The sequence below is a fragment of the Lepisosteus oculatus genome, chromosome 9, assembly GCF_040954835.1.
Source record: "Lepisosteus oculatus isolate fLepOcu1 chromosome 9, fLepOcu1.hap2, whole genome shotgun sequence".
Taxonomy (NCBI): Eukaryota; Metazoa; Chordata; class Actinopteri; order Semionotiformes; family Lepisosteidae; genus Lepisosteus; species Lepisosteus oculatus.
The window spans coordinates 19,577,131-19,589,718 of NC_090704.1; the positions used below are offsets into that span (position 1 = coordinate 19,577,131).

The 12,588-nt window shown below is 39.4% G+C and overlaps 1 protein-coding gene across 2 annotated transcripts in view; it reads right to left on the bottom strand.

The window, feature by feature from the left end:
- The window catches only part of slc30a7 (solute carrier family 30 member 7), a 42,857-nt gene that overhangs the window by 26,339 nt on the left and 3,930 nt on the right, over positions 1-12,588 (bottom strand). Inside the window, exons 3-8 of one of the 2 annotated variants that reach the window (XM_069194260.1) lie at positions 11,362-11,475; positions 9,683-9,770; positions 7,217-7,346; positions 6,046-6,156; positions 5,941-6,006; positions 4,874-4,924 (exon numbers count right to left, since the gene is read on the bottom strand). In XM_069194260.1, coding sequence (XP_069050361.1) covers positions 4,874-4,924; positions 5,941-6,006; positions 6,046-6,156; positions 7,217-7,346; positions 9,683-9,770; positions 11,362-11,475 — 560 coding nt within the window. Of the gene's footprint in view, positions 1-4,873; positions 4,925-5,940; positions 6,157-7,216; positions 7,347-9,682; positions 9,771-11,361; positions 11,476-12,588 lie in introns of both variants that reach the window. The other variant, XM_006643075.3, reaches the window with a different exon arrangement.

A 12,588-nucleotide genomic window follows, 5' to 3' on the forward strand; every position in this document is an offset into this window, starting at 1 on the left:
TTTCATCATGCCACACACGTCGGCACTTTCGTGGCCATTACTGCTGGACCTTTCCCTGTTGGTGAACTGATGGGCCTCTTCTTTTCTGGTTAAGTATAAATCTGTCTTTAAGTGCATTTCACAAAATCACCATAGTGGGAAATTGAGTCCTTTTTTCAAGGCTTATTTTTTAAAAAAGGTTAAACTTTTAACATTTGGCAGTTAATGTAAAGAGACTCTTTTCATTTTTTGTCTGATGAGTGAAAACATAAAAATGACATCAAAATGAATTTCCTCTAACTCTGACTTAGCAAAATATAGGTGCATGAAAAGAGAAAGGAATACCAAACATATCAACAACATAACTGTTCGTAATGACCGTACACCCAAAATTCAGATTCATTCATAACTTACAATTTTTAAAAATACATGCTGTTCATTTACTCCACTATCTTTAAAATGATTCAGAAACTTGAGTGAATCTTCAGCGAGTCACCTTGATCATTCAGTAAAGGTATTAAGGAGATTAAGCACTGCAGTAAAATCCTCAGTAACAGGTTTTCATGGGCAGAATCACAGAATTTTCCCAACACCAGTGACCTCAAGAACTTTAGCTACAGCTTTAAGATAATCTATATGTCATCCCAGTTTCCACTCTAGCAAATTGAATGTTTGGATATACAGATATAAGAATAGAATTTGAATAAAGTGATGTTGTCTTAAAACTAGTCAATGCAGAAGACAGACCTCATTTATAATATTTTGCTAACTAGGTTACAAAAAAGATATTGCTGCTCTGGAATCAGGCCAGAGAAAAACAACAACATTTTAGGCCTACACTGAAATTAAGAAAAAAAAACTAAATATTTTACATCCTGAACAGAAAAAGACTACTGGTCTGATTCAAGTATCCAAAATCCTAAAGGGCACTGAAATGTCAACCCAGTGGACGTCAGAATTAACAGTGAGGCACAAGCCAGAGGAGACAAGGAAGCAGTACCTTGGTGTTCACTCTTGTCCACAGAGATTGTTACTTTAACCTGTCTGTATATGACAAATACATGATACAGCACAAAACAGGAATCATTCTTTTTACTGTTCTTTAAAGCCAAAAACTAAAACCAACTCTTTTGTGGTCTGGTGATCAAAACTGAGCACAATGTTCTAAATAAGGTCTGTAGAGTATATTGTAAAGCTTGAGCATAACATTCCTGATTTAAATCCCCCAAGTTTTGGTCTTTTCCAAAACATTTACTTTGCTTGTTTTATTGCTTCCTCACATTGTCTTGCAGGAGACAAGGAAGAATCAACATAAACACAGAGATTTCTTTGTGTTTTTTGTTGTTCGTTTTGTAGCTTCCTGCAGCTGGAAATCACCCATGCAACATGTAGAATTTCTTGCAAAAAGTATTCATCCCCCTTCTAATATTATTCCCTTTGGTTGAATTAGAAATTAAGTGCAGAGTTTAAATTGAATATTTTTAATGATGGTGTGAATGGAAACTTTAATGTGTCTTCACTCCTTCCTTAACTGTAGACTAAAGTCTAATAGACACCATAATGTAGTCAGAATTTCCCAGTGACTCTGTCATGTCTACCCCTTAATGCCTTTTTTATGGATTGCTGCTTCATTAGCAATTTTGCAATCAGCATATTACTGCTGTTTTGACTGACTGTTAATAACATCTTATTTATGTTTTAAGATTTAAGTGTTTCTATTTTCGGATTCTATGATGCCAATAGTATTTAATATAGAACTGTGGTCCGTATGAAGAACGTTGTCAGTTAATAATAATTCCTTACATTTATACAGCGCTTTTACACTCAACTGTGTAAAAGTGCTTTACAGGTAAATTACCTTTACAGGTAATGGGAATTCCCCACCACCACCACCAATGTGCAGCATCCACCTGGATGATGCGACGGCAGCTGTAGTGCACACAGTACGCTCACCACACATCAGCTATCAGTGGGGAGAAGAACAGATTGATGAAGCCACTTTATAGATGAGGATTGCTAAGAGGTCATGACAGGTGTCAGATGTGAGTTGCGGGGTGATATGGCTGCTGGCATTTCTTCCTTAATTGTCTTCCTTAACGCCTCAGTTAAATATTTATTAGCCCTTCCCCTTTCATTCTAAGTCTTCATTTTTTATCTCAAATACTCCATACTTCATTCTTTACTTTTAATTTAGACTTTTTATGTTATACCTGCTTGATTTGAAATCATAAACTGTTTTTTTCACATCTCAGCTCTCAGCCACACACTGGAGAATGAGCAAGTGTAGACAGGCTCTCCAGACCTGCCCACCTTTGAACTACTTGTCTTATAACGAATCCCACCATCCCCTCAGCAGTACTCAGCTCATTACACTCAGCCACTTCACGAATCCCCGTCACAGTTAGCTAATGATATGAAACAGGCTCAAACCCGTGATCACAGTGGCCACTGAATTCCCAGTGTCTTTTTGCTGTTGCACTACTGAAAAACCTTATTTTGACTAAAATAAAATTTTCTCTCTTGGCATAAGATTGCTTTTACCTGTTATTGCAATTTATTACACTCTTTCTTTAACTGGATACTGTTCTTAATTATTTAATGTAGTGCTTTAGTTCTCCTTAATTTACTGGTCTGTAAAAACACTTAGCCTACTGCTTTCTAGACATTAATCTATTTACTCTTGGAATAAACAGATGTACTTCAAGCAGACTATCATTTATGCTTTGTGTTTATGTCTTCTCTCATTCTACTTCTTTGAAGATCTATCTCATTGCTTCAAAGTCTGCTTTCCTGAAATTGTACACTGGGGTCAGCAACCTTTCCGAAGGAGCATACAAAGACATTACTACTTTAAATTTAATATTAAACGTATCTAAAATGAATAAATTACTATGCATGTCTTACTATTTAGTGTGATCATTGCCCTTACGGAGTTCTCCAATCTCAGGCTTGTCACTTTAAGATGCACAATAACCTGATTTTCCAGTTGTTAACTGGCTACAGGAGAGACAAAGAACTGCCTTCATGTGTAGAAATACCTCAGCACCCATCCCCGAAATGCCGAAAAATCCATGTCACTGGTATCAAAGCTGTCTGGTTTAATCAGGAAACGAAACATTAGGCCAAAAAAATTCTGAAAGACAATTCTGATGGCAGTTCTCAAATTTTGTTCAGGCGGGAATCTGCGGCAGCATGCGCAGGCTGCAAAAGAATAAGTAATAGGTTTATTCCTTTCTTCTCTTTTCAGCATGGAATAAATCTATTATTTGTTCCCAAATTTATACTCCAAATTCAGCAACATGGACTAGCGATGTTCTGAAAGTTCTTTGAATTTGGAAAATAGCAGAATGTTGAAGTATCAATGACCTGGGAAAAAATGCTAGGTTTTGCAAGAACTGTCCTCCATGTGTTGAGAAGACCCATGACATTTGATCTGTACCCTGCAGATGGAGGCTGAGTTCAATTATATGCATGGTGATGTTGGCCAGTTTTGGAACCCATTTTTTTTATTGTGCAGTTCAGGGTAGTTTTGACCTTTTTCTGACCACAAAAACTTGATTGTATCAAGATAGCTCACAAAGCGTGACAAAGCAGGTAAATCCTTAATTCTAGAGATGACTGTTTTGGTTTGGCAAACTATTAAACAAACATCAGAACAAATAAGAAAAGCCTGTTATACAGTGGTGTGAAAAAGTTTTTGCCCCCTTCCTGATTTCTTATTTTTTTGCATGTTTGTCACACTGAAATGTTTCAGATCATCAAACAAATTGAAATATTAGACAAAGATAACACAAGTTAACACAAAACTCAGTTTTTAAATGAAGGTTGTTATTATTAAGGGAAAAAAAAATCCAAACCTTCATGGCCCTGTGTGAAAAAGTGATTGCCCCCCCCGGTTAAAACATAAATCAACTGTGGTTTATCACATCTTTGGAAAGCTGAGTTCAATTTCTCTAGCCACACCCAGGTCTGATTACTGCCACACCTGTTCTCAATCCAGAAATCACTTAAATAGGACCTGCCTGACAAAGTGAAGTAGACCAAAAGATCCTCAAAAGCTAGACATCATGCTGCGATCCAGACAAATTCAGGAACAAATGAGAAACAGGAAGCATGTTGGAGAGAATTACAGAACAGTGAAGCAAAATTTTTATTGTTTTTTAACTTTGTGGCTTGTTACTTTTATTGTACACGCCATTAAATATTCCTTTGCATCCCAATAATGTTGCTGTAGTTTGCCAACCCCACTTTTAAATCTTTTAGACTTTTAAAGTTTTAAAACACACTTCAAAGCCTCACCATATCAAGATCACAGCTCCCTAATGGTTCTCTAACCTTTGTTTGCCTCACTCGATCGTGAAATGTCCAGATCTATACAGGCTTTTCATCTTGTAGGTGCTCTGACTGAAGTGAGTAAGCAGCTGTCTATCACTTCTGTTTTAGCACCTTACACCCCTGACATCCCAATCTACGCTTCAACAGATACAATCTCATAATAGCCAAATCTTCCTTTGCTCATGCATTTCTGTTATCTGTTCTTGATTTCAGGAGATATTTAATAAAATTAACAGAAGTGTACAAATAAATACTAATATCTCTATACAATTAATAAGAACAATATGCATGATAGAAGCACTGAGAGTAGGCTTTAAAGGTTTTCATGTGTTCAGTAAGACTAGGATGCAAACAGTTTTTTCTGGTGTTGTTAAATATTTAAATAATACTCTGCAGTTATTTAAAAAAATTATCTGTTCTTGTCTCAGTAATGGGATGCAGTTACTGTATGATACGGAACCAATTTTCAATCTGAACAATTGGATCAGTTCCCACCAACATGCTGGGAGAAAGCACAAGTCCACAGTGCAGCAGACATTGTGAACAGAGGCCAGCTCACCTTGTAAAATCTGTTTACTGGAGCCCTTTCCTGGCGTGTTTGAGTGATCCTCTGAAAATGAAAAAAATAAATACATTATAAAACAGTCATTTACTACACTCTCCCCTGTAATGGTAAACACACATTCCAAGACTTAAACAGAATGAACACAATATAAGATTAGTTTATCCATGTGTATAGTTATGGGGACCTTATGACTCTGATAACTGGAAGAGCTTTATTCAGACCTGTACTTAAAAGAACTAAAACACTTTTTTTTTTAATTCAGTATTGTCTTTACCGAGATGAAAACCAGTGCTCAATTTCTTTGCACAGAAAACATGTAATCAGCAGTTCACTATTAAACTGAACCCAAAATTTAAACTTTGTACCAATTAGTAACAATATTCAGCTTTTCACGTACTATGATTGTTGGCAGGAATAGTAAATAGTTAATCAGTGCTACACAAGGGCATTAATCAATTTTCATATCAGCAAAAATGCAATGCAATTCAACTTAAAGGCAGTTTAAGAAACTCATGCTATCTGAGCACATCCAGGTGAACACTGTCACTGGTTCCCTTATATATAATTAATGGAGTATTTTAGTGAAAGCAGGATATTCATCCTTGGCTTATAAACTAATCCTCCATTTCTAACCTTGTTCCTCTGGGAAAATCAGATCCCGTGTTATAACATTTCAACATACGGCATTGATTACAGGAATCAACTGTGTCCGAGTACTGCCTGTTTATACATGAACCAAGTTCTGAAAACAGACCGCTCAAAAGCGAACTGAACCAAGCAGAAAATACTGAATACTGACTGTACCATGATGTGAGGATAACTGTATTGATACCACCTGCTTTTCAGGACTAGAGAATTTATTTTCAGAGAGCACTGGTCTGAGGGATACCTTTTTCCATGTTTAACAATCAACAGCACCTCAGTATCAGTGGAAGACCCTCAATTCTATAGAAAACTGCACTGTGCCACTTTCTACTGAACATGTATAACTGGGTTACAAACCCAAAGCTAGCAATCTGGATGTATGAAGTGGATAGCATGCTGACAAAGCTTTACCTTACCATGGCAATGCGTCTCCTGGTGATCGTGCCCATGCCCATGGTGGCCGTGCCCGTGCCCATGGTCGTCGTGCCCATGCCCGTGCCCATGGTCGTCGTGCCCATGCCCGTGCCCATGGTCGTCGTGCCCGTGCTTCAACTCGTGCCCATGGCTAAAGCCTCCATGACCGTGTCCATGACTCAGACTGCCATTGAACAGTGAATGGCTGTGACCATGGCCTGCAAACAAACATTTTTTTTAAAAAATTGGTTTGTTTTTACTTGAAACAGATTGGGCAACTATCACTAGCTGTTTTCATACTGCTATAGAATATGGAAAGCAAAAAAGAAGATTTCTTTCTTTTCACAGGACAGCAGTGTGAGTGGGTCTTGGGGCAGCATAGCTCTCAGGCTCTGTCACACTGTCTTGATGTGCTTCTAGGCTAGAAACTACAAAGGCCAAACGTGAATGTAGCCAGAAGGACATTTTCATCAAAAGATGGTTTGCTTCACATCAAATTAAGTAATTCTGGTAAACAAATATATTACTAAGCATTAAAATAACCATTCATAACTAATTCACATAATTTAGAAAAATGACAATTCCCACAGGTACATTCCTGCAAGTGACTTTTTATAAAATAGAAGGGACATGGATAAATCCATTACACTGACTGACACTTGTCAGTGACAGGGTTTACCTACTGTAAAAGCCTCAGATAAGTAATGTACATGACCACCAATGGAAGTAACACAAGCTGAACACCTGCGATGCATTCATCAGGTTTACATCAGGTTTAAGATGCGGTCTTGTGGGGTCTCTACCCCCTTTCTCTCACAGAACCTGGACAAGCGGCCTGTTCACTGGTATCTGAGCTCTAGATACCACTTATCAATCCAGCTCACTCCCCAGATATTCAATGGAGCTCACATTTGGTGAGTACACTACCGTGAATCATTGATGAATGAATCATTACCATGATAATCTCATCAAGTTGAATGGCCTCGAACAGTCTGTAATCTCATGATTATTTTGCCCTCCAAGACAATCATGCTATGTTCAGAGAATCTCTCCTGGGTGATATATACAATATGTATATACTTAGGATTTGAGAAACCCCAGATTACCTACCTCTCAGACCTGCTATGAAGGGGTTTTAATCTCCTGCTTGTAAGGCAGACTCTGCACTTTCTCCATAAACAGCATTCCCCCTTAGGACCTTTGTGCAAAGCCAAAGATTAGGGAACCCTTACCGCTCTTACGTCTGTTTTCACCTCATGAACAATGTACTGCTCTTACCTTCATCTCCATGGGAGTGCCCATGGCCGCCATGCTGGAACACAAAGATGCCAACCAGATTAACCAGGAGTCCGGCCACTGACACTGGTAGCAACCTCTCGTGATGGACATCTGGGGGTTCAAGCGCTCTCTGAAACACACGATGCGTGCACTCAGCAACCAAACCCCAGTAGAACAAAACCCCACAATTCCCATACAATTGTCATGTTTAGTACTTGGTTGCAAGTCCTTTGCAGTCGATGACTGCCTGAAGTCAGCAACCCATAGACATCAACAGACAGGGTTTCTTCCTGATGATGCTTTGGCAGGCCTGTAATGCTGCCATTTTCAGTTCCTGCTTGTTTTGGAGGCTTTTTCCCTGCAGTCATGTCTTCAGTAAGTGAAAAGCATGCTCAATGGGATTCAGGTTGGGTGATTGACTTGGCCAGTCAAGAACTGCACTGTATGTTTTACAACATGAACATTTAATCCCTAGGCTCCTTGATATGGACAACAAATCCAGAAGCTGGAAACCATAAATTATGCAGCATCAAGGACATCTCTTATTCACTTTTCCTCTTAGGGAGGTATTACTCCTTTCTCTTTTTCTGCATGTCACAGCATCATTTGTAACATAAGTGACTGATGCTGGATGGATCTCATCTGTATTTTCAAAGGCAAAGCTATGATGCAGACATCAATGGCAACAACCCTCAAAAAGCCAAATCAATTTTGTTGTTGCATTTTTGTAGGCTTGCTTTGTCAAATTCAAAATAAGTGTTTTATTGCCATGACCAATTAATTACAGTGTTGCAAAAGCAGATACACATATAATTAGTCAGAATGAAGCCCTGAAGAGTTTGCAGCTTGCTCCCTGGCTTTGGTCTAACCCAGTGGTTCTCAAACTGTGGTACGCGTACCGGCAGTGGTATGCGGAGTGCCGCCGGGTGGGACCTCAAATGACCCTGAAAATGTGTTGTGTGCGCTGAAAAATCAGGACGGGTTTTCATATTTTGTATTTTAATACATGATGAATACACAGCCTACGTACTACGATACAGGGCGCGCTAATACTTCAGTGGACACAAGAGATACTCTGTAATTCTATACCACTGTATAGGAATGCGTGCTTCGGACGCAAGTGACCAATTGTATTTAAAAAAAGCTATTGTATCTCCAGCAAATGGGGAGGAAGGAGAATGTCTGATTTTGGAACAATGCTAAGGTTGTAAACACAGGAATGCATAGAAATACGTGCTACGAACGCTGGTAATCTTGTGAGCACAGGAAAGCGTGATAGATAACAGAAAAATATTTAGAACTGTTCTAAATTTATTTGAGAAAAATACACCGAGCATCTCTGCGTTTCGCTCCCATGCGCATGAAATAAAAACTTTAAATATATACGGAATAAAAACAGAAACGCAGAAAAATGCAAGCTTGTGGATTGCTAAACCAGGTAAGCCACACTATTTTTGAATAACCTTATTTACAGTTGGCAAAACAGCTGATACGTATTATGTGTGGAGAAAAGGCTGCTAAACAGCTTGACCTGCTGCCCCCCGAAAGACACAGCCACTCATAGAATTATTGAAATGAAGGATAATATCAAAAGTACACTGATAGAGCGCGTTAAGATGAGCAGATGTTTTTCACTGCAATTAGATGAGTCTGTAGTCGATTTGGCAAATTTGCTCGTTTACGTTAGATACTAGTTTGAGGGTATGTCCCATGAGGACTTTCTGTTCTGTAAACTGCTACCAACAGGAACTACAGGAGAGAACATATTTCAGCTTCTGAATGAATTTATCGAAGAGAATGGCATCGACTGGATAAAATGTGTTGGAGTTTGTACAACTAGAGCAATGACAAGCCGACATAATGGTGTAGTTGCATGAATTAGAGAGGTTGCTCCAGAAATTAATGGACGCATTGCAACATCCACCGTGAGACCTTTGCCGTCAAGAAAATGCCTGACGATTTAAAATCTGTTAGACTCTGTTGTGAATTGTATCAAGGCTTGAAAAATTAATTAACATCTGCTTTGCTCGATTAAACAGGCTCACACCTCTCACTGAAACGGTGCTTTTTTATTAGTTGTTGTTACTGTTTTTTTTTCTGTAAAACACTTTGAGAAGCCACCTTTAAAGGCGCTATATGAAAGAAAGTTTATTATTATAGTATTTATTATATGTGTGAGTGTGTGTGTGCACGCCCGCTCATGTTGGTCATTGAGAATTTCTGGGGTTCCTATGAGATGATGACTTGTAGGTGGTACTTGGATGCTTTGGTTAGATTAGGGGTGGTACTTGGTCCAAAAAGTTTGAGGACCACTGGTCTAACCAAACTCATCAATGTTTGCCACACTGCCACCTGGTGGCAAAGCACAGGAAAACATTTATATTTGTTAACTTGTACACTATAAAGCACAAGTCAATTATGGACAAATTATTTCAGCTGCTTGCAGAACAGCAGTACAATGCCTACCTCCACTCCTTCAGAGAAGATGAAAAAAGCTGTGAAGATTAAAAAGAGACCGTTCACAAACCCAGCCAGGACCTCAGCCCTCACATACCTAAGAGAGAACACAGACAAGGTAAAGTGGAAGAGGACACCACTTCACATTACGACAAACAACACTTCCTAATTTCACAGACTGACGGTCTGACTCTCTGGTGTCAGACTCAGCCTGATGACAGCTTGCTCCTACACAAAGCCAGCAAACAAGTTCAGACGCAAACACATGTACATTGATGTTGTGTCACTCAGTAACTAAAAATGGCATTGGAATAGTTTGGAAATAGATTCACATAGTTCTTAAAATGTGGTGTTTCTTTGACTACAACATTGGCAGAAAATTAAATCTGGTTAAATTGTATGTTAAATGTGACTGGGATTTACAATACAAAAATATTAGCGCACTTTAATTATGTCTGTAATTATGGTGCCCATATGACTCTGTGTTTATCTTGAGAAAACACAGGTTTTTCAACTGCTTTTGAAATGAATGACTTTGAATGATAAATTTAGTATTTTGCCTTTTCTGAAATTAAAACTTATTTAATGCCTGCACATAGTAAACACATGACCGATTAGCTATTCACTATAAAACTTAACCCTAACTCTTACAAACAAATTGGTTTTATTCAGCTGTTCACTGGGTCTGAGCAGGAACAGTGGACAGCTGATCAGCGGTACATATTCAACGTGCATAGGAAAGAAATAGTGCTAAATAAATGCCAAATAAATTTCTTTCAATTCAGTTTTACTGTCCTGTGGAATACATAAATTCTGGATTATTTTAGTGTTAATAGGGTATGTAGCCTTGCTTCAGTTATCCACTCCACATTAATAACACTTACAATGGAAAATAATTTTGTTTTAACTAGAAACACAAACTCAAGGAACTGACTGTGCTGACAAACTGAGGACTGACTGAAATATATAATCATCATCATCATCATCATCATCCCCCTTATACTTATATAGAGCTATTCTGGACACTCCATTATTTTACAGGTAATGGGGACTCCCCTCTACCACCACCAATGTCCAGCATCCACCAGCAGCCAGTCCCCTCACCCAGCATCAGGTATCAGTGGGGAGGAGAACAGAGTGATGAAGCCAATTCATAGGTGGGGACTGATAGGAGGCCACGATTGGTAAAGGCCAATGGTAAATTTGGCCAGGACACCAGGGCAACAACCCTACTCTTTTCGAGAAACTCCCTGGGATTTTTATTGACCACAGAGAGTTAGGATTATACTGGGGCATGAAAAGCCACAGAGACCACAGGATGAGCGCTCCCCTGGTCCTGGTCCCTCTAACACCTCTTCCATAGCAGTAACCTTAGCTTTCCCAGGATGCCTTCAATCCAGGTACTGGCCAAGCTCATAACTGCTTAGTTTCATTGGACTGCCAGATGTGAGTTTTGAGAGTGATATAGCAGCCAGCAAGCTCCTTATTTTTAATGACTTAAACTTTTAATAAACATATTAAAGCCAGAACTTGTATGAGTTCTAGTGAGGATGTGAGTTTAGTCTTGGATGTATATTAACAAACTCTTCCCAGTCCCCACAGCACCAAGCCAGCAGTTTTACCGCTGTCCAGGCCTGAACAGGACTATCTGACACACAGACTGAGGTACACATGCTTCATTCCCTTACCCGTAGGAGAAGGCATCGTTGGACCTCCACCTCGAGATCACGGATGCCGCCAGGCCAGCCAGTAGGGCCGTGCAGTCAAAGAACATGTGAAAAGAATCTGATATGAGCCCCAGGCTGAAGAGGAAGGAAAAGAATCCTGCATAAGCATACAGTCTGGAATAACAGGCTGGTCGCCCATTGTGGCGCCAGCACCGAGCATAAGACTGTGCTCGTATTCAGATCTGGTAACAAGCTGGTAGTTCATGACAAACATACAATTAAAAGAATGAGGAAGCAGGACAAGAATAAAAACCTTCAGCTCAATTTTACACCTCATAAATGGCAAAGGGTGGAAGAAATCGCACAGGATTCTATTCTATATAAAAATCTTGACAGGAAGCCTAATGATTCTTTTCACTTGTTGCAACAGCAGTTTCACCCGCTTGCATTACAGAGCCCTTCCAGAAACACCAGGGGCTTGGTTTCCAATGGCACTGAGCAAAACTCCAACACTAAGAAATTACACCCATCAGGGATGAGGGCCAAGCATGGATTCTGTCGGTGACATGGGCACAACTGCTCTTGATTTCCACAGATACAGTGGTGTGAAAAAGTGTTTGCCCCCTTCCGGATTTCTTATTTTTGAAATATTGAAATATTAGACAAAAATAACACAAGTAAACACAAAATGCAGTTTTTAAATGAAGGTTTTTATTATTAAGGGGAAAAAAAAATCCAAACCTACATGGCCCTGTGTGAAAAAGTGATTGCCCCCTAAACCTAATAACTGGTTGGGTCACCCTTAGTAGCAACAACTGCAATCAAGCGTTTGCGATAACTGGCAATGAGTCTTTTACAGCACTGTGGAGGAATTTTGGCCCACTCATCTTTGCAGAATTGTTGTAATTCAGCCACATTGGAGGGTTTTCGAGCCTTAACCGCTTTTTTAAGGTCATGCCACAACATCTCAATCGGATTCATGTCAGGACTTTGACTAGGCCACTCCAAAGTCTTCATTTTGTTTTTCTTAAGCCATTCAGAGGTGGACTTGCTGGTGTGTTTTGGATCATTGTCCTGCTGCAGAACCCAAGTGCGCTTCAGCTTGAGGTCACGAACAGGTGACCGGACATTCTCCTTCAGGATTTTTTGGAAGACAGCAGAATTCATGGTTCCATTTACCACAGCAAGTCTTCCAGGTCCCGAAGCAGCAAAACAGCCCCAGACCATCACACTACCACCACCATATTT